The sequence below is a fragment of the Triturus cristatus genome, chromosome 1_2, assembly GCF_964204655.1.
Source record: "Triturus cristatus chromosome 1_2, aTriCri1.1, whole genome shotgun sequence".
In the NCBI taxonomy this organism is placed as follows: domain Eukaryota; kingdom Metazoa; phylum Chordata; class Amphibia; order Caudata; family Salamandridae; genus Triturus; species Triturus cristatus.
Genome location: NC_140580.1, coordinates 130,010,424 through 130,033,146, shown reverse-complemented (window position 1 = coordinate 130,033,146; position 22,723 = coordinate 130,010,424). Strand labels below are relative to the sequence as shown.

At 45.9% G+C, this 22,723-nt stretch overlaps 1 protein-coding gene across 1 annotated transcript in view; it reads left to right on the top strand.

Annotated features, from left to right (window-relative positions):
- Nucleotides 1–22,723, top strand: part of LOC146866948 (pancreatic triacylglycerol lipase-like) — a 187,753-nt gene that overhangs the window by 23,464 nt on the left and 141,566 nt on the right. Inside the window, exons 4-5 of the mRNA XM_085603272.1 lie at nt 480–605; nt 15,039–15,173. Of these exons, the coding sequence (XP_085459398.1) occupies nt 480–605; nt 15,039–15,173 (261 nt within the window). The remainder of the gene's footprint in view (nt 1–479; nt 606–15,038; nt 15,174–22,723) is intronic.

The window sequence follows — 22,723 nt, the reverse complement described above, 5'->3', positions numbered from 1 at the left end:
AAGTTTTAAGTAACCAGGGATAAGTATGAAATGAGAATACCCCACCAGGAGCAACATCTACCTACATTTGTAGTCACAGGAAGGTTAAGTGATTTGACCAGAATCAAACGGTGTTGAGCCAAGGACTTTGGAACTGGGGAATGAGTTTAGAACCTCGTCCTCAGCTGCACACCGTGTGATTCTGGACACATCTCTTAATCTGACCATGGCTAAACATATAATGTGATCGTGTGTAATGTAACTAGTTCTCATGTAAAACGCTCCGAATCTTTCTGATCGAGTTTGCCCTATATATCAAACTGCAAAAAAAGTGAAGGAAGAGAATCTGTAGAAGCTGCAGTTCCTCTTGCAACGCAAAGGCACCAAGCAGTGACAGTAGTTTGCAGTTACTTTCTCTAACTATTTAGGGAACAGTCTTTCACAGAAACTCTACTTGATCAGCCTTAACGCAATCCTAATCAGTTTTGTGTTGACTATAGCAAATATCGGCAAAGAATGCAGCGTCAATCTCGTCTTCGAACTTCAGAACCAGCAGGAAGACACGGTTCATCACTCATGGCTTCATAGACAAAGGAGAGGAAAGCTGGCTGTCAGACATGTGCAAGGTAAGTGCTGGGTGTATCAGGGCCCAGTCACTATAATGATCGTTGGTTTAACTGTTCAGTGGTGGAGAATGGGTAGAAAGAAGCGGATGGATATTTAAGCTTTATTTGGCCTGCGTCAGTAGTGGAAGACTTGAAAGGTACTACAACTAGTGAGAAGATGAATGTTAGATATGAGAGAGAGACATGTGTGAGCGATTAGAATGAAGTAAGAGAAATAGGCAGAGAGAGAGAGAGAGAGAGATAGAGAGGCCAGGCAAGATTCCAAGGTCCTTGTGTGACTAGGTGCTCTGGAATAGGTTTTTAGGTTGAAGCCTACCAGACAGCGTACCTGTCTGGTTCACTTAAGTCTTCTTGGGTACATTCTGAAAGCTTTCTTGAGTTTCGTAACTCACAGTTGCTTGCATTCTATTTTCTGGCTTTATTTGTTTTAGGCTTTCCAGTTTGAGTTAGTCCCTTGCATGGAGTATAACCCGTTTACTGTATTTTTCCACAAGTGCTCACTTACTGTAAACAGGCCCTTATTATTTTTTTCTTATCTTGTCACATTTGCTGTCCATTCAAAGACCGTGGTCAAATATCAGACTCTGTCTTCCGAGGGAGTATGGTGTTTACTTTTCTTTCTCTGACTTCAAAGTGACAGGATTTATCTGACAATCTGGAGGTGTGAAAGGAAAGTCTTGTTTCTAGTACACAACAAAATGTAAATGTCTGCAAATGAACTGTGCAAATAATTCAGAATATATCAGAGGTAGGAAAGCACAAATGTACAACATTTCTTTGTAATGCTGAAGAGAGATGGAAACAAATATTTTAATACGATCAAAACAAATCAGTGCACTAGGTGGTGCCATTTCAACACATTATTGTTTGTGCACTGTATAATATTAACAGTAAAGCTAAATTGCTGTGCAAATGCAATTGTCAAGTCAATTGAAAATGTGTTGTCTGTCATGGCAGTGCCATGCCACACCATGCATTCCCTACTCTACAACACTCTATGACAATCCACTCTACGCCACTCTATTCTAAGCCAATCGACTCCACTTTTCACCCACTCCACTATATGCCATGCCACTCTATGCCACTCCACTCTACCACATTCCATTCTATGGCACTCCACTAGATGCCACTTCACTCTACATTACTGCACTCCACACCACTCCACTCTATGCCACTCTACACCACTCTAAAACACTCTACAAAACTCTACTCCTCGACACAGCACCTTACTCCTCAACACTCACCTCTACTCTACAATACTCCAGTCTACTCTATGACACTCTACTCCAGAGGTCTTCAAACTTTTGTAGGTTGAGCCCCCCCAGCTGAATTTTTTTAGATGTTGGGCCCCCTCCCCCCCCCACCACCTGACAGAAATTTCTGGAATCGACCGCCACGCGCAAATTCCGGGCATAACAAGCAAATAAAGTTCAATACAATAAGAGTGTTTAGTGAACTGCAGGTTTGTGAGTGGGTGTGGTGAAATAGCAGAGGGTTATTACACAGCTCAAAACACCACTTTTCAGAATAAAATGTGCGCAAATTGTTTTTACTAGGATGCTTTGTTTTACACATTACATAGATTGATAATATCACCACCAACATAAATATGACAGGTGTGCCTGTTTTTTAGAGACGGTCAATCTGTGGATGGATTTTTGCTACTGCCATCCTCTGGTAGTGCTCTACATCCAGGGGCAGATTTACAAGGAAGTGCCGCAGCGTGGCACCGCAAGCCCTTTGGCTGCACCACGTTGCGGCACTTCTGAAGCACAGGGATGCGACATATTTACAAGAATATGACGCATCCCTGTGCTTCACCCTGCGCTGGCGCACAAACTGCAGCCATGTGCTGGCATAGGCATCCTTGCACCATGGTGCAAGGATGCCTGCGTCGTGGGGAGATTGTTTTTGTGCAGGAAGGGGCACCTTCCTGCACATAAACAATCACTACAGGCATTTCCCTCTTTCAATGCATTCTGTAGAATGCAGCACGCATTGAAAGAGGGGAAAAACGAACAGAAATGAAAACATTTCTCCTCTTAGCGCCTCGCTAAGCCACCTCTAGGGTGGCGTAGCATTCAGACGCATTTCCAGATTTACGATTCCTCGTAAATCTGGAGATGTGTCTTGTTCCATGGGTGTTGCGTGGGAACACCCACAGCAATTCCCATGGACCAACCCTTCAACACAAAGTGCTGCATGTGAAGGGGCCGTATTTACAAGGAGAGGAAAGGTCACGCAGGGTGGCTTTTCCCGTCCTTGTAAATATGGAGGAGCTCCCTGCGCCACCAGTACATCACGAAAAGTGACGTACTGGTGGCGCAGGGCACTTGTAAATCTGCCCCCTAGTCTTTAATACCGCAAGTGCTGAGAACCCAATCTCACATAAATAGGAGAGCTAAAAGGCAAGAGAGTTTTGATAGCAGTTTCTCTCAAAGCTAAATATTCTGCAGACATTTTCAGCCAAAACAGGGACTGTAAGGGAGACAGTGTTGTCAGATTTTTCGAGTACTCCCTAGCTCAGAGCTGGTACACGAGAAACAAATCTTCTCTAAAAATCATTAACAACCGTTTTAGGCAGCATTATAATGGGATAATTGCCCACCAACCTGTTATGGACCCGAAGACAAAGTTGAAAGTCCACAGAGAGGGCGTTGAACGAACACCTAATTGAGAATTCCTTAGTAGTACGATAAGTTGCTTGCCTGAAGCAGTTGGAGTTAAGGACACGTCGGGCTTATGTTTAAAAAAAATAGAACTAATAATAAATGAATGATGTTGTCTATTTTACTTCAGAGCAATGTTGTCTGACAGACTTTGTGGTGGCAGGGACATGTTAAGGATTTTGGGTGCCCTGGGCCAAAACTATTTTGGGGGCCCCTGTTCAGTACAGCTTTGAGTCTAAATGATTTACATTCAGCTCTGCCATACCCTCTTTAGCCAGGCTACTAACGGTGCACAGGCACTATGGTTGAAATTCTAAAAGCGTTTACATCTAATATTCATAGATAGTCAGTTGTGTGTTTTCACTGTTGTAACAAAGTAGCAGCCCACTAATTTTACAGTGAATAATATCTGTGATATCCTCCAATGTCTCATATGTGAGGACCCCTCTTGGATCAAAATAAACTTTTTTTATGGTTGTTGCTTGAAACAAACACATTTCTCTGCAAATAGTAATAGACTCCTTACATCAATCACATTAAAAAGAAATGAAACAAAAAGGTATTTACATAATCTGTTTAGGAATTATTCCAGGCCATCAGGGCACAAACAGAGCTGTCTCTATCAAGGGGCCCCCTGAAAGGCTGGATTGCAGTGCATGTAAATGTGTGCTTTTGTAATTTAGGACGACATGCCCATACTCGTGTACAGGGGCGCAACTAGACCCGAACTTTGGGTGGGGGCTATCACTCCCAGCCAGGGCTGGCCCAAGCACTTTTTGCACACAGTGCAACAGTCTTTTTTGGTATCCCCTCCCACATTCCCTACTTCTCCATGAATTCCCTCATTACTACTCACCAACGATGCACCTCATCTCTCTTTGTTTTGTTATAGCGCTACTCATTTTTTACTCACACTCAGTTCTGTGATCTACATGGTACACATTCTATGGAGCAGGCACATTAACCCTCTGTGCTGTGTGGGTGGCAGGAGTGCTCATGTGAGTGCACGGTGAGCCATGCAACAGTTTGCGAGTAGGGTAAGAGGAGTGACTGCAGGGTGAGCGAGGTGACCATATGAATTTGGTTGCAGATATAAGTGCAGAGTGGGACGAATGAATGTATGGTTAGTGGTGGGCTTATTTGAGTGAGATTGCAGATTGAGCAGTGAGGGCGACAGATGAGTGAAATGTCACTTGAGCGCAGGTTGAGTAGTGTGCTTGTGTGATTGCAGGGTGGGGTATAGGGTGAACAGTGCAAGTGCATTGTGAGTGCAGAGTGATCACTGTGAGTGCAGGGTAAGTGGGTGAATGGTGTGAGTGCATGGGGATCAGCGTGAGTGCAGGGTGAGCGTGAAAGTGAAGTTCGAGAATGAGAAGCGAGTTGTCTGAATGCAGGGTGCATTCCCAGACACTTGAAGTAACTCAGAATGTTATTGACGGCAGCGTAGGGTTTCAAATGTGTTAAACTATTGCTAATATGGTAGTAACCAGGGATCAGGGTGGAGGAAATAAATAATGTGGTGATCCTGCAACAAACTCCAGCTCTTGTTATTAGGGTTGCCAGCTCATTATTTTTATGTCCCAGGTGGTACAAAAATAAGCAGTCACCTAAAGCTGTTTTGTCAGTACTTGTCCATGCATACTTTGAACAGCAAATAGAAATAGAAATAACTTTTACTTGTGTTCTAGGGCTGCCTGAATAATCTATGGCTGATAAAAGGGAACATGCTTCTTTATTTATAGACAAGAAATTTGCTGTCTGTTTAAAAGAACGCATGGCTAGCTGGCATTTTGCGCACCTGACTGTGCAGTTTTAAAAGAAACTTTGTCTCCTTTCTGGGAAGCGCTAACCCTCCCAGGAGGGGGTTAATTCATAGAGCTGCAATGCTTCAGCTGCAGTGAGAGGCAGGATGTCTCCACTGCTTAAACTGAAAGCAAAGGAACAGACAGGCATTTCAGCTGCAGTGCGAGGCTAGGAGTCTCCTCTACTATAATATGGAATGTGAAGGCTGTCTGTTCGTTTACCTTTGGATTTAGCAGAGGAGACTTCCTGCCTCCTCACTGCAGCTGAAGCTGAATGAATTAACCCCCACCTCGGATGGCGAACATAATAAAAGCATGGGCACTTCGTGCCCCGTCGATTTCCCCTCCCTCCTCCCTCCTCCCTCCTCCCTCCAACCATACCGGAGTTCTCTAAGAAGACCTGCGACAGGGAACAAAGGTAAATTAGAGTGGAGTGCGCGCCCCCCCCTAGGATGGTGTCGCGCTCCCCCAGGGGGGCGCGCCCCACAATTTGAAGAACTCTGCTCTACTTTATGACTCTCCACTCAACTCCACTCCTCTCCACTCTGTTCTGCTCCACAACCCTCCACTCCACGCCACTCCACACCACTCCAAAACACTTTATACTATTCCACATTATGACACTCTATTGTACGACACTCAGCTCTACAACATTCTATTCTACGACACTCCAGTGTGACACTCCTCTCTACTCTATTCCGCTCCACAACCCTCCACTCCACTCTACGCCACTCCACCACTCTCTATGCCACTCCACTCTATGACACTATACTCTATGACACTCAACTCCATTCTGTGCCACTCCACTCTATAACACTCCACCCCACGCCACTCTCCTCTACACCACTAACTTTTAGCCATGCTGACCAGCAGCCAAGCTGGTGTACAACATGGCTAAAACACATTGGCAAAGCCAATAGCTCTTGCATAGGCGAAACATATTGGCTTTGCCAATGCTTGTTTTACTTGCATTCTGGGGCTTGTAGTCTTGTTTAGCCCATTATACAAACAAGATTATAATTACAACAATGCAAAGATAAAATATGGATGAGTGCTGCTAGTCACGCATGCACCTGTGAATCTTGGCAGCTATGACGATAGAAAGAAGTGCGACAACAATATGAGTTAAATACTTAAGTTATATTCTAATGTCATGTTTTGTAATGGTGTGTTATTATGTTACTGTATTTTGAATACCTCACATTATTCCACTAGTATAACTCTGTAACACTGTTAGCTGTTTGAGTAGAGCCCTACCAACCGATTGCGGGGTTTCCATTGTAGGCCAGAAACCGTTCTGTAGAACCCTAACATAACCCTTAATACAATCTTGAAACAGACACAAAACAGTGAGGGGAAGGCCTGCTGTATTGCCCTGCACTCACATCTTATGCACAGAGTCCATCAGATGCTTACCTTCTGGTCGGGTCTGTAAGAGGCCTCTCGAGTATTGACAACACCACCTCCTATTCTGCCTCTCACGGGGCACTGGGCTACTAGACTACCCTCCAGGTGGGACCACATTGGTGGCCCCCAGAAACATCTGCCTCAGTAGACTTTCTTTCCTTCAACCAGTCCCACATAGCCTCTAGGGTCACTAAACAATTGTGCCTGGTATTTAAGGTTTACTTTTAGTTTTGCTGGGTATAATAGCATATTGCTTAAGTGCATGACATGTAGACTCTGTTTTAGCACCTGAAAGGATCATCGTTGTTGCTGGACAAATCTCATACCACCAGGGTAAAACATCACATGGGTCTCTAAAGATCGCATCTTTTTGATGGTGCATACAGAGGGTAGCATCAGGGTCGATAAAGTCACACTGTCAACTATCTGGGAAGTGTTCAGGATGGGGGCCTCAGGATCAGTCCCTTATGGCCATGTTCAATGATGAAATACAGTGACATATTTTTGGTGGTATTCAGGTTGTAAGCCAGATGAAGAGAAACAGTTCAGGTCGAGAACCTTTAGTCCCTTCCGGGATCCCAACAGTCCTAAGGTTGTTGCAGCTTGTGTGCTCCTCTGGGGCTTCTGCCATATCCTCAAGGTGACTGTTATTAAATGTGTTTCTCAATGTGGTGACAGTATCTTTTGTCTCCCCACCCCGGCCTCTGTGATTAAGTTCACAACATTATTCAAATCCGGATGAAAGAGAGAGAAGTCCCGGCCTAGCACCCGCATTTTGCCTTCCAGAGATGGCACAGGGCAAGCCTGACCAGGAGCACAAAAGCACCTTACCCAGGAGCAGGAGGGAGCCAGCCACGGTGTCCCATTGAGTGTAGGCCACAGAGGAGGGGTGAATCACCATCACAGGGTTTCCCATGCAGAGAGTCTGTCACACACATTAGATACATGGGCTTCAAGGACATTGGCCACTATTACACAATCCACCCACAGGGTAGGCCTTCAGAAGTTCACCTGCTGCACCCCACAGGTGTTGCAGGGTGCCAGGTAATGTGCTGCAATGAGCATGAAAATGTTTCCTGGGGGGCTTCTCCATGGGCAAGGCCTCTCCTTAGCTCAAAGGGCCACCAAGGCAACCCACTTTGGTGACTCATATGCCCAATGAATGTTCAGACCTATTTGTCATGCTTTAGGGGCCGCAGGATGGTTTTTAGCCAGCACATGCCTGTGGAGCCTCCACCAAGCTCTTGCTGCAGGCCCAGGGCAATACACTTAAAGCCACGGGATCCACTAGTCTAGGCCCTCCCTACACACTCTGGCCAGACAGGCATGCTGCATTGAAGACATGGCCGTACTACTTCCCCGCTCATTGTGAGATGCTAGAATTTGGCCAGATGGATCAGGGAGCCCAGCTCTGCTGACTTGGGCAGTCTGCTTGCTTGAGGTGTCGGATCTGTGTTAGATTTTTGTGTATGGAAAGGGGCCTAGGTGGGAATAAAGCCAAATGTTGTCTGCTGTGTTGGTGAGCTTGGCCATGCTCATCTGAGACAGCTCCCCGCCCATAGCCGCAGTGCCAATATGCACCATTGAAAGGTGTCAAGTATCACATTAAGTCTGAGTTAGAAGTAAAAAGTTGAAAGGGCATAAATAACCTCCTTGACAATCTTTCATTGGAGCTGATGAATGCAGGTGTTGGAAAGCAAGACGCCAGAGCTCTAATGAACCAGGGTCAATAAAGACCCCATGATAGATCTTCCAGAACTAGAAGTCCATGCAGGAACCCAACTACAAATTAAAAGTAAAGCAAACATTAGAGACAAAAAGGATAACAAGTGAGTGATCAACATGAAAAAACATAAGGGAACAAATGCATTGTGATGCATCCATCTTTTTATTAGAAACTCCTGATACATGGTGTTAAAAGGAAATGATAGAGGAAATTGAGTAGCTCCCTTTTGGATGGGAATTTCAGGCAACAATCATTGGAAAAGCCAGCATCTTGGAAAGGGTTATATATATATATATATATATATATATATATATATATATATATATATATATATATATATATATATATATATATATATATATATATATATATATATATATATATATATATATATATATAAAAAAAACAAGCCATCCTCAATAACAGTTCAGTAAGGGTGACTAAAGGTACAGTGTTATGTGTGACCAGTGACCCTGCAAAAACTCAAACCCACCTAGGGCTGTATTGTGGAAAGGGAGCACTGTCCCTGTTGGTGCCATGGCGCGCCTTTAAGCGGGTGCAATCAGGGACAGTGTGACCTTTTACAATTAATAACCTGCCTTCAGGCAGCCACTAATTGATGCTGCCCTGCGGGCAGCACATTCAGTGAAATATGGAGTGGCTGCTTCAAAGTCACACTGTGTTTCTCGGTGCAGGGGGGAATGCCAACTGCATTTATTTTAAAAAGAGAGGGATCCCCCTGCAGCTGGGTGCAGCGAGTGACTGCACGTACCTGTGGGGAGATCTCTGGGGCATTCATGGGAATCCCTTTTCCCCTGCACAGGGTTTCCTTCAGGAGGCTCACTGACAGTGCATCACCTATTTGTGGTGCACTGTGAATGACCCTCCTAAGGATCTGTTTTTTGTCTGCGCCTGCGTCAATAATATGGCGCTGGTGCTGAGACAAAGTGATTACCTCATTTGCATGGAGCCACACCCCTATGCAAATAAAGGGATGCCCTCTCATAATAGGGCTGACGCTACATGTGCACCAGTGCTATCAGTATTGCAGAAGGGGATGCAAAAGTATCTGTGGCTCCTTCTGCAACACCATTGTGCTGGGACATGCCCAAACCAGGTGCACACGCCTTTTGCACCCCTGAGGCACAATTTATAATATGGCCACTGGTTGGACAGCCCCATAACCAACCAAATATTTCTCATTACATGCAAACTTGCATTCCAAGGTTACAGCAATATGTGTGGGGAATCTATCTTACAGCCAGGGTTTCTGATTGTAAAATATTTTCCTATTATGTTATGTTAATTAAATTTATACAGCGCACGAATAGCCTCAGGTGTCTTGGAGCTTCCAGTTGTACATACTGTGCTAAGGGCTACTGCTGCTAGAAGAGCCAGGTCTTCAGTTGTTCAATTGTTCCTCACACATAATACAGCATTCTTGTGATGCAGCTTTGCATATAAAGCAAACCGTGCCTGCAGCCTGAGCGAAATAGAATCTTTCTGGTACAAGAAGGAGAACTCCACATTTTACACCCCTCTTATCCCGTAAGCTTCCATACACTGGCCACCGTCCTTCAAGGATGGCGCTCTATGCCTGCCGCAGATCTCCCCTCCGAGTATCCATTGCCGCAGAAGTGACAGTGATGTCTGAGCCGTGAGGGGAGAGGCCCTTTCGATGGGCACCGACAGGAAGGAGCTGCCTTCCCACACCTGCACACCGTATGAACCGGCACTGAGCAACACACATTCCCTAATGTTTTGCTGTGGTGGCCGGTATGGCTTGCGCGTCTGGAGGGGGCGGGTGCGGTGGTCATGGGGGGGGGGGGGTGTCACAGGGGGAGATGTGTAGTGAGGGTAGATGTGTCGCGGGGGAGTCACGCCGGGTGGGGGAATTAAAAAAGAACACTTAACTTGAGGCCGGGTCCCGCGTCTCTGCTCCTGCTCTCCTGTCTACGACTCCAGGAACAGGAAGCAGGCAGCCAGTCTCCCTCTCCGAAGCCAATCACAAAGCTGAAATGTAGTGTTGTGATTGGTCTGAGTGCCATGACACAAACCTCAACCAGGGGCTATAGGGGTGGACATGGTCTCCATACAGGCTGTAATGCAGCCTGCATGGAGAACGGGAAAGTGTGCATGACTGGTTTGGGTGGCCCGAGAGGGCCGACCAAACAGTCATTGCGCACTTAGAAGTGGGCAAACTACTCATTAACTGCTCCAAGAGCAGACCTGCCCACCGGCAAACCAGCAGGACATGAAGCATTAAAATGATAATAACTCTAAATTATTATCATTTTATGTTTCTTCTTCGCACTGATTAAAAGCAGTGGGGCGATGCTCCTCCGCCATAGCGGAGGAGCCGCCTGTTTTGATGATGATCTCCATGTCCTACTGCTGCAGCTGCACATAAAATAATCCATGCAATTAAACCACATGAATACAAAGCGCAGTGAGTACCTAATATAGAAAAAGGAGTTAAGTTTTGATTTCTGCAAGATAAAAAAAAATGAAGAGAACAATTAACAAATGCGTAACACGGTCTGAGAGTTTAGAATGTTAAGAAATATAAAGCAGAATGTTTTTAGTTTAGTAAATTATTCACGCTCAGAGTAAAAGATAGTTTAAGGTAAAATAAAATATATAAAACTATTAAAAAAATCAGTATTAGAGGTTAAAAAAGTACACCAAAGCATTTAACTGCTTCAGCACCCTCTATCCGTGGGAGTCTGGAGTCTGACGCTCATCAATGAAGGCTGGAGCATTACCTGATGTAATCAGTGGGGCTCCTCCTAATGAACTGGTCTTCAGCTGATGCCTGCTGCATAGTCATACTTGTGCCACCCTGGAAGCAAAGTGACATCGGACTACCTTTCGAGGGCCCACTGTAAGGTAATGGGATGGAAAGAAAAGTGGATGCCCTGAAACAGCTGACAGATAGTGTAAGTGCTACAGAAAAAAAACATGACCAAACAAAACTGAATAACTCAATCAATCAATCAGTTATTTGTAAAGCGCACTACATACCCGCGAGGGTCTCAAGGCGCTGGGGGGGGGCCGCTACTGATCGAGCAGCCAGGTCTTGAGTGTTCTCCTGAAGGTCAGCAGGTCTTGGGTCTGTCGTAGGCTCAGTGGGAGTGTGTTCCATGTTTTGGCGGCGAGGTGGGAGAAGAATCTCCCGCCGGTGGTAGTTCTTCGGATGCGCGGGACGGTGGCTAGTGAGAGGTCGGCGTAGCGTAGCTGGCGGTTGGGAATGTAGAAGGAGAAACGTCTGTTGAGGTAGGTAGGGCCGGTCTTGTGGAGTGCCTTGTGTGCGTGGATGAGGAGCTTGAAGGATATCTTCTTGTTGATGGGGAGCAAGTGCAGGTTTCTCAGGTGGGGGGTGATGTGGCTGTGGCGTGGTACGTCAAGGATCGGTTGTGCCGAGGTGTTTTGGATGCGTTGTAGTCGTTTGATGAGCTTGGTCGGGGCTCCCGCGCAAAGGGCGTTTCCGTAGTCGAGTCTGCTGCTGATGAAGGCCTGGGTGACTGTCTTTCTTGTATTTGACGGGATCCATCTGTAGATCTTGCGGAGCATGCGGAGGGTGTTGAAGCAGGAGGAGGAGACGGCGTTGATTTGCTTGGTCATGGAGTGCGTTGAGTCGAGGATAATTCCCAGGTTGCGTGCGTGGTCGGTGGGTGTCAGGGCTGCCCCCAGTGCCGTCGGCCACCAGGAGTCGTCCCAGGCTGAAGAGTTGGAGCCAAGGATGAGGACCTCCGTCTTGTCCGAGTTCAGCTTCAGGCGGCTGATCTTCATCCAGTCAGTGACGGCCTTCAATCCTTTGTGGAGGTTGGCTTTGGCGCTGATGGGGTCCTTGGTGAGGGAGAGGATCAGTTGAGTGTCGTCGGTGTAGATGATTATGTTGAGGTCGTGTTGTCGGGCGACGTGTGCAAGCAGGGTCATGTAGATGTTGAACAGTGTCGGGCTGAGGGAGGATCCCTGGGGTACGCCGCAGATGATCTCGGAGGCTTCGGATCGGAAAGGGGGGAGGCGGACGCTCTGGGTTCTGCCTGAGAGGAAGGATGTGGTCCATTCCAGAGTCTTGTCTCGGATATCTGGGGCGTGGATAACTGGCATAGTACACAAGGCAGCTGGGATCATCGCACAGTTATGCAATGAATAGAGAACTGGATCTACAAGCATCACACCAGTGGAGCCTCTGAGGGGAAGCACACACAGATGACCATTACAGGCAAGGGCCACTGATTCAAACACTTATAGGTAAGGGCGCTTGTGCCTTCCTCAGTATTTCTCCCTCCCTGTACTTAATTTGTAAAAATAAATATGTGCAAGGGGCCCTTGCCACGAGGCTGGTGCAGATTGCACCACCCATTGTCTGCACTAGCATTGCCAAGGACAATGCCATCACAGCTAACAACAATTTAGACTTTAAATATATATTAACATGACTAATATATGCCGCCAAGCTATTCTTATAGCTTTGCATGGCAGGTATTAGTAATTTTAATGTATATTTAATTATTAAACAACTGTTGGTGTGCTCCTACCAAAATTAGACAAACAGCGCCCCCATGTGGCAGGCCGTTATAAGAGCCTGTGTTGACAATAAAGTGCTGGTGCCGAGCACCAGAAACCACTGGCTGAAATTAATCACAGCCTGTCCCCTCCCAGTCAGCCATCAAATCTGGGCTTGACAGTGCTTTAAATGGGATAAAAGAAATGCTGGGACTCACTAATTAGACTGGGCGGGCCATGAGGGGCAGTCAGGGGGGTATCTGGGGGTGGGGCTGTGAGCCAGGCGTTTAACAATAGCGACATTTTCTTGCCATCTATCAGAGAATGTAATTGTTGAACCATAAAAACATCGTATAGCACAGCAAAAAGTTTAATATGAAGCATTGCTGAGAGGATGTAGTCTTTTGGATAGCTGTAAACTGTGTTACCATGAGACCCACATTCTAATCCCTCCGCTCCTGGACTTGAGCGTGAGAGGGAGTAAGGGCCAGCTTATCTCTTCCAGCTCTGCCACTACTGCGGGGATAGATACATACATTCAAGAACACTCACATCAGCACTTGAGATAACCTTTAATACATTTTGTTTAATAATTGTGGCTGCGGTCCCGTTTATGTATGCTGTGCCTCAACTCACCACCTCCTAACTCAGCCACGCCACCGAACATGCAACTCTCAACATGTACATTTGGATTTTGTGTATGTTGTGAGACATGACAGGCATCAGCCTCTATGCCATCTGTGCAGGACCTGATTTTTGCACTTTTTTAAGCACTGGTGGTTACGCGAGTTGCCCAGAATCACAGGATGATGAGTCGAAGCTGGAATTCAAACCTGGTTCCCCAGGTTCACTGTTGACAGCTCTTGCCACATCATCATTCTTGTTGCAATGCCAATTAGAACGTAACACTGCAGTAGTAACCCATCTCTAGAATACACTACCTGTTGCCTGCCAGAGCAGCACATAGACATGCTCCATCTGAAAGGCTCATTTTCAGCAGCTTTTGCACTGTACATACCCATACATCAGAGCCCTGCTACTACTAGGGTTACAGGGACTCTCCTTGCCCAAGAAGAAGATTCGGTACTCTGGGGTACAAAACTGAGAAGTGTTGGTACGCAAATTGCGAGTCGCACAAATTCAATGTACAACAGTGTCTCAGACACTGTTTGCGATTCCCAATGGGTCGCAAATTGCATGCCTCATGAATATTAATGAAGCTGTCTCAGTTTGCGACCCCATTAGGAATGGCTAGCACTCCCAGCGATGGTGGCCTGCTGGGGTCAGCAGACCACCATGTTTGGGACTGCTTTCTCAATAAAGCAGTTTTTTTTTAATGCAGCCCGTTTTCCCTGGGACCAATGCCTGCTCTTGAAAAATATTTGCCGACCCATTCACAAAGGGGAATGGGTACTTGAAGTAGGTGGTAAACTGCGAGTTTTTGGCAGCCACAAATGCGGTCGCAAAACTTATACATGGCATTTGGACTCGCTATTAGGAAGTGACGCCCTTGGCACGCCCCTTCCTAATAGCGAGTCGCTAACCCTATTTTACGAGTCAGTAATAGATTAGCGACTCACAAAATAGGGTTAGTACATTGTCCATTCGTTTTTTGCAGTCGCAAACGGGCCAAATGCCTTTTTGCAACCGCAAAAATCTGTTGTACATTTGGCCCTAGGTCTTGTTGGTTTTTGTTAAGCTTTGGCGTGTCTAAAGGGCATAGTTACCAGGATGGAAGCACTGCAAGTTACCTTGCTGCAATGCCCTGTGTCAAAGGAAAGGACAGGAATGCTCCATATTTATCCAACACGGTGCATTCCTCTCCCTTCCCCCTGCTCTTGCACCCTTTCAGTAGTCTAGTGCTAAGCAGGCACTCTTGCAGCATGGTTACAGGAAGGATTGTTGCAGGCAGGATTGTTTTTGTGCTGGAAGGGGTACCCTCCTGCACAAAAACAATCCACAGAGGCTTTTTCCTCTTTCTATGTGTGTTGCGGAATGCAGCGCATAGAGAAAGAGGAAAATAAGAGGAGAAATAAACATAATTCTCCTTGTTATGCCTCACCTTGGGAGGCATAAGATTTTGATGCATTTCCAGTACTAAGTTAAAGAATGCAGCTGATTACTCCTCAGGCGAGTGGTCTCCACAGTGGTTTCTTGTCCACGGTCACATTAAGTGAGACAGCACATGAAGCTAGGGCCAGGTACCACTACATAAATGTAATAACCACCACTATGAACTCTATATTGTGTATGTAGCACTAAAACATTCCACCAAACCTTGCTGGCTTATCATTTCTCCACCCCTTGTTTATGACAGCGGATGCTCCAAGTGGAAGATGTCAACTGCATCTGTGTGGACTGGCTGGGAGGATCCCGGACTCTGTATTCTCAGGCCTCAAACAACATCCGTGTAGTTGGAGCGGAAATTGCGTACTTCATAGACATTCTGTCGGTAAGCAACGATATTTGATATCGTTTTCATGTGACTCCTTTATTAACTGCATTGCCCCCACCAGGCGGCAAAACAACACCTCTTGAATCGAAACATTATATGACATACAGAACCTGTTTCACAGACCCAATGTACATAAAATGTGCTTTGAATTTCCATACCGATTATCATATATCGTGTTGCTCTGTTCCATTTCCAAGTTGTAGGAGAAACCATCAGCATATAGTGGAACCAATCAAAACATTTTGTGTAAGTAGATTTAATTAGGTATATGACTTCTGATTGACAAAAGCTGCATATGATAAAATTAACATATTTTCCCCAAAAAATAAGCTCATGTTGCATGCAAAATTAGTTAATTTATTAAATATCTAGAATTCAAGGGCAAAGTGAGCACATTATCAGAAGGGGGTAAGCTGATGATGACTGTGCAGATGTTGCCATCAATACAATTTTCTTTATCTGGAAGGTTCAGTTTTTCGTGCAAGTGAAAGTCGTGGCTATGAGGGCTACCGTCACCCTCACTGGCGATCCCAATCCGTACAGTGACGAAATGGATCTCTGGAAAATATGTATTGATGACATTTTCTTTATTTCGACTCGGTCAATTGAGAGATTCAAAACATGTCTTCGCTAGGTAAGTTGTTAGAGAAATGATCTCAAGACGCGCTACAGATTGAAAGCTTGCCATCAACTTACCTGCTCATTGCCATGAGGGGAACGGCCAGCAAGGGGCCCAGCAGTCTTCTTCCCCGCCATTAGCGGGTCCGCCGTGAGGGGAACGGCCAGCGAGAACTACATTTCCCAGCAGCCCTACGCTCACCCCAGGCGCCTGCCTTTGATGTCAGTAGGCAGCGCCGGGGGAGCATTAAAGAGCTGGTGCCCCGCAGCGCGGCGGGCCCGTCCTTGCCCTTCAGAGGCCGGGCTGGGCAAGCTCTCTGTTATCTGAAGTAGGAGCGCACGCCTGTAAGTACTGCTGCTTATTCAGGTTTAGATTACAGCCCAAATGATCCTGCGGATTACTGTGACTTTGTGACTGTGCATTTATCTCCGGTCTTTGTGGCCCAATCATAATGGGGAAGAGGAAGTTAACTGAGGGTGGGGGCCCACTGACAAGTAAAAGAGGGAGGAAAGCCAAAAAAGTTGCCCACGCTGCTAGTAACTGTGTCCTAACAAGGATCGAGGGCATTGTGACTGACTGTGAGGAGATCTTGGGTACCAGTATTGATACCACTTTAGTCATCGATGGAAATCAGCCTGTGGATGTGTCAGCACTGGCTCATCCACACAAGAGAGTTATCCCAGCAATGTTTACCAAGAAACCATCAAATAAATCTTCTACTCATGAGGGACATAGTCCAGTGGAGAGCATTCTTGGGCTTTTATCTCCACCAAAACATGCAGATTCAAGCGTCTCTGCAAATGCTATTAGTGAATGTATGTCTGCTCAACTACCCTGTTCTAATAGGTATGCCGTTTTAGATCTCAGTGCAGAGATTAGTGTAACTTCCACCCCTAGTAAAGCAGGGATGGCTAAGCCCCCTGCCAGTCCACTGACATGCAGTATATGTGGCCCCCAGAATGACTCCCTGCGACTGAGAGTGGAATCCCTTGAAAGGGAATTGGCTTTGTTGAGGGAGAAGGTGGATCTGCTTGGGAATAGACTTACTGGCCCAGCCCTCCCCCCCCCCCCCCCCCCCAAATAGCCTATGTCAGGATTCGGTGGGAAAGAGTTCTAAAGAGGCTGGGTGAGGATTAGTGAAAGGTTAGGGGTCCCAAGCTCGGTTTCCGAATGCTAACTCTATCCCCCACAGCCAATCTAAACTACACCCTGATTTGGGTTCTAGCAAGGGCAGTAGAGATGGTATATTAGACCGACCCCTCCTGGGAGCCAAATGTGACCATACTGCTATGATTAGGGAAGAGCAGTCCGTTCGGCCTTATTCTGGGCCCAATAAGGGCAACATACTTACAAGGGGCTCCATTTCCACAATCTTTATGACCAAGGTCCCAAAACTTATGAGCCCCAACAGTAATGAAAGCCACAAATCTCTCCATAATAAAGTAATCCACTGGATAAGATATGTGAGGGGCTGTAGGTCAGTATTACGGGAGGATCTGGCAAAGGTAACTAGGATCAAAAAAGAAGGCTCGTGGACAGACTGCATCGAGATCAAGTTATTCAATGCTGAAATAGCTGAAAATCTGGTGGCACTTGAATTTCGCTCTTCTCCGCCAGGAACTTCGGCAATTCAATTTCGCAACTCTCCATTATGGTCACCAGATGGGGAAGAAATAGAGTCAGGCTTAAGCACAGTAGATTGACTGGATAAAACTTCACTATCAGCTCCCGATATTAAAAATAAGAGGGGGAAAAAAGACGATATAGCCCCCTGTTTAAATCTGGGGGGGGCAGGGCAAGAGGCTCGGGGGAGTTCACCGGTTGTCCATAACAGCGATATAACTGCAGGAGGTACTGGAATTGCGGATAACACTCAAGGGTCACTACGTTTCCTCTCCTGAAACATTGCTGGGCTACAAAAAAACTGTTGCTCCCTCAGTGGAACACATTTATAGATGGCCAAGATATCTGTTTGTTCCAGGAGACTTGGAGCACGGTGCCCCTCCACAAGCCTGAGTTTGCCACCCACTTTATTCCAGCTATAAGAACAGGGAAAGGCAGACCAGCGGGGGGACTACATATCTGGCTAAATGTTTGTTTAAACTGGGTATTATCCTCCCATTTAACTCCATCAAACGATATTTTACACCTGACGGTGAAAGGCCCTAAAAATAGTTTTAATCTGGACATTTTTAATGTCTATGCTAGAGGGTCTCCTGGGGCTCAATCCTCTTCAACCATAGTAACACTGGAAAGAGAGCTATCCAAAATTAACCCCAACTCAGCTATCATTGTGGCCGGGGATTTTAACTGTACTTACGAACCTCTCTGCACTGTGGATGTTCTGGGTACTGGTGATCAGGATAGTAAATTTGCAATCCCCCCTCTCAGCTTGGCTCCAATTAAGAAGTGGACTCAAAGGGCTATACAATTGTGTGCCCTTACATTGGAGCATAACCTCAGAGCCGTAAACGGCAGGACACGCTCCGATAGGTGCGGGCCAATACATACAATAGATCTAGCTGTCCGTCTAGAATAGATTATATCCTGCTGGACATACGACTCTGGCATGACTTAGTGGATATGGAAATTTTACCAACTCAGGATAGCGACCACAATCCGCTTTGTATGCTTCTAAACAACTCATGGTCAGTTCCCAAACCCGTTAATGTAACAAAACTGCTAACAAAAGAGGTAGTCCCTTCTCATTGCAATCAACGCCTTGAATGGCATAAGGTCGCTCACGACGAGGACATACTGTGCAAAATAAGAATCTTGGTAGAGCAGAAGTCTCTGGAGCTTGATCTACTTCAAGAGCCCCTCATGGGTGTGCAGAACTCTCCCCTCATGCATTATTACCAAGATTCTATCGATAAAATGGGTCTCCTCCTCACCATACCAGAGTCCCGCATTTACAAACCAATTACTGGGTCCACTAATTTGTGGTACTCAAGGGATTGTAGGGAGAAGAGACGTATGCTAACTGTAGCCCTCCAAAGTAACAATATTTCTCTTGTCAGATATGCTAGGAAAGAGTACACCAAGACAATTGAGCTAGCTAAACGTATATGGGAGGAAGCACACTGGCAGGATCTTCGATCTGCTTCCCTTATGCGGGATGCCACGCTGTTTTGGGGGCTTATTGATAAGGGTAGCCGTATGGGTGAGGCTCCGATCCCCAACCATATCACATCATAACAGTGGCACACACATTTCACTGGGCTGTACAGCGAGGCTAACTGCCATTCACAATCGATCAGCGACAAGTCCCTTTCACTTTTTGAGGATCCCCCATTAGATGCGATGCCTGTCTCTGTTAGTGCTCTAGATCTTTTTAAGCTTAGTGAGGTCCTTTCTGCCATCTCAGGGCTGATATATGGGAAGGCGGCAGGCCCTGATGGCATCCCGGGCGATCTTCTTCTCCATGAACCAAAAGATGGGCTGATTTTATCCTGCCCATATTGAATCTAATTGCTAGAGGTCATTCTGTTCCGGACGCCTGGAAAGGCGCCGAAGTGGTAGCCATATTCAAGAAGGGGAACAGGGAGGAGCCTACCAATTATAGGCCGATGAGCCTAATTGATGTAATCCAGAAGATGGTTGGTAGGGTCCTCCTTATGAGGGTCAGGACTTGGTTGGATGAAGCTAATGTGTTTTCACACTTCCAGGTGGGCTTTAGACATGGGGTGGGCACGATGGACCAGGTCTTTCGGTTTTTACGATCTATTGGAAAGCGGTTGCAATTGGGAAAGGTAGTCTATACCTGGCCTTTATTGACCTTAAGACCGCGTTTGACCTGGTCCCTCGTTCCAAACTCTGGTCGGTGCTGTTCGATTTGGGCTTTCCACCTTTGATCCTTGATATCATCAAGCGCCTCCATGAAGGGAATTATTCAAAAATCAGGTGGAGCAATCAGGGCCAGCTGACAGATAGGGTGGCGGTAGACAGGGGAGTTCGCCAGGGCTGTGTGCTGGCCCCAACCCTGTTTTCTCTCTACATAAACGGGGTGGTTGACTATTTGAGAGAGGTTCCATCAGATGCCCCAGCCCTGGCAGGGGAGAAAACTCCCACCCTCCTTTTCGCCGATGACACCCTTTTGATGTCAAAAAGCCCAAGTGGTCTCCAAAAGCTACTCGATAGGTTTAGCCAGTTTTGTGATGCACGGGGCTTAGTAATCAACACCTCCAAAACAAAATTAATGACACTATCCCCCTCCAAACGTTTTAAGAATTATATTTTACTTAATGGCACGCCATTAGATATCGTAGACTCCTTTGATTATCTGGGCATTAGGGTCACCAAGACGATGAAATGGAATGACCATTTAGCTAAAATGATTCTCAACCACAAGAGGGCGGCGGGCGTTATATTAAGAAAACAGCGGCTCTCCTTCAGTAGACCAATAGTCGCGGCCCTTGAGATTTATGGTGGGAAGGCCCTACCTACAGCATTATATGGGGCGGAGCTATGGGGGTTTGAGAATACATACGACTTGGAGAAATCAGAGAACCACTTTTTGAGAGGGTTGGTCTCTCTCCCTCCCTCCACCCCCTTGTTACCACTTCGTATGGATTTGGGTAAACACTCTATTAGGGACATTGCAAGACTTCGCCCACTGCTTTTTTGGGTCCGCCTGAGACGCACCCCTGAACTGGCTAGCTATGCTGATGCCTTGGACGAGATTATTAAGCTAAACACAGGCAACAAGATCAAATGGATCTGTAATTTAAAGCGGTTGGTGACAGACATTGGCTATGGGGAGGCTTGGCTCAATCAGACCCCACCGGCAAAGCAAATCATCAAAAAAGCATACTGGGTCTGGGTGAAGGGAGAGGAAGCTAGAAATCCCAACCGAGGTACTCTTACTAACCAGTTTCTTGAACATAAGTTGGTGGCCAAATCCGAGCAATATCTGGGCTATATACAATGCCCCCGAGATAGATCGCTCTATATGAAGCTTAGGTTTGGGACTCTCCCACTTAACACTCTGGTAGCAGGTTGGAACTGCCGGACTCCAATATCTGCTGACTGCCCCGGGTGTTCTGCCCCTAGTGAATCTATTCCCCACTTCCTCTTTGCATGCCCTATTTATAGGGCGGCAAGGAGGAAGTGGCTTAGCCCTATTTGCAGGAATTTGGGCTTTGGGAATTATAGGGTGGCACTTCGCTTCCTTTTAACCGATGTCTCTTCCCTGGTGGTGGTGTGTGGGGTAGCCAAATTTCTGGGGTGTGCCTGGTCGATACGCACTAAACTGTTAAGATCTCATAAGAGTGTGGCTATTGGAGATATATAAGCATTTGTCCCTGCTATAACATGAAATGTTTTTATGGTCTTTTAATTGTATATATTTTATCCATCACTACTTTTTAATGTTTATGCTGTATCATAATGGATTTTTCAGGATGACTATAATGTAAATACTTTTATGATATTTTATATCGAATAAAGTCATTCAACAATCAATCTCAAGTCTAAAACTGAATTCAGTAAGTCAAACATGAATTTTCTGGACCTGAAAGTTGTCCATTCTGAAGGAGGCAATTATACTACATGAATTTACATCATAAACCGACTGAGGGAGTAACGGTCTCCTGAAGTGCAAAAGACTTAATCCCAGCCACCTGAAAAATAACTTTTTGTTTGCATAGTTTCTGAGACAACGCAACAACTTCGTGTAGACCAAGGATGATGATTTCTGTGAGTCCTAGTCCTTACTGATAAATTCATGGACATGGTCAGACGTTACATTCAAAGACTTATAAAAAAATAACCGTGAAAATGGCTTGACGTTATATCAGAAACTTGGTGTTACAATAGAAACATGATGTTCATTTTACAAGAAAGGGTTAACAAGCAAAACTTGATATAAGGGACTACATTCGGAAAATAGGTCAACGGAAAAACATATCTATTAAACTGCCATTTACTGGTCAATTGAGACACCATCGCTGGCATTCAGAAAAGCTAATTATTTATCATTGTGTCTCATTCATGCTCATCCAAGACCCTCCACTCCACAAATGGATTATAGAAATATGGAGCATTGAAAGCATTGCAGGGCATTCTTAAAGTAATCCTTGCTAAAACCAAACCAATCATGCTTCAAAAATGGTGAACATTCCATCCAATACCCATATGTTAAAGTATACATCTGTAAGGTCATGCACGAAGAGAGGCGAAGAGTTTCCAAGCACCAATTGTAAATTGAAAGCCAGTTGACTGCACCCCTGGCAGACCGCCACTCATCAATACGGGACCTTTACCAGAATGAAGGTTGGTTATTGATGTTGTATGCACTCCAGTGTAAGGGATGAATATGAACAAAATACTTGCTTAATAAGAAAATAAATGAATATATGAAATTAATCCAGCATCATAATATTATGTGGCATTCATTGTCATCTGTTAGCTCATGACAAACTGTTGGAACTCTCAGTGCCCCCTTCTGCAACTGTTCCGGGTGCTCTAGGTAGAATGTGGACGCGTGGTCCAGCTTCATCAGAAGTGAAGAGAGGTGGAGAAGTGTGGCTCAATGATTAGAGCGGCAGACCCTGATGCAGAGGTCTAGCTCGGGACCAGGGTTCAATTCCCTGCCTCGGCGGGTCTTGGGCTCAAAAATTCCACGGACCTGATAATTCTCGCCTCGGTGCCATTCCAATCATGGAGTCCCACTCTGCAACTCTGGGCAATAGCTTGCTTAATCTCCACAACGGCCCCCACAACGCTAAGGATGCCTGGCCTCCACCTTGGGGGTGCCCAGGAGTGGACGCCTCACAGGGAAAGCCAGGATGGGTTCCACAGTGGTATTCGTACAAGCGCCTTGAGACCCTTGTGGGTGAGTAGTGCGCTATACAAGTATCAATTTATCAGTGATGTTGTCGACTCATTTCCTGTCACCAGTTTGGGCAACTGGAGGCTCTTAAGAACT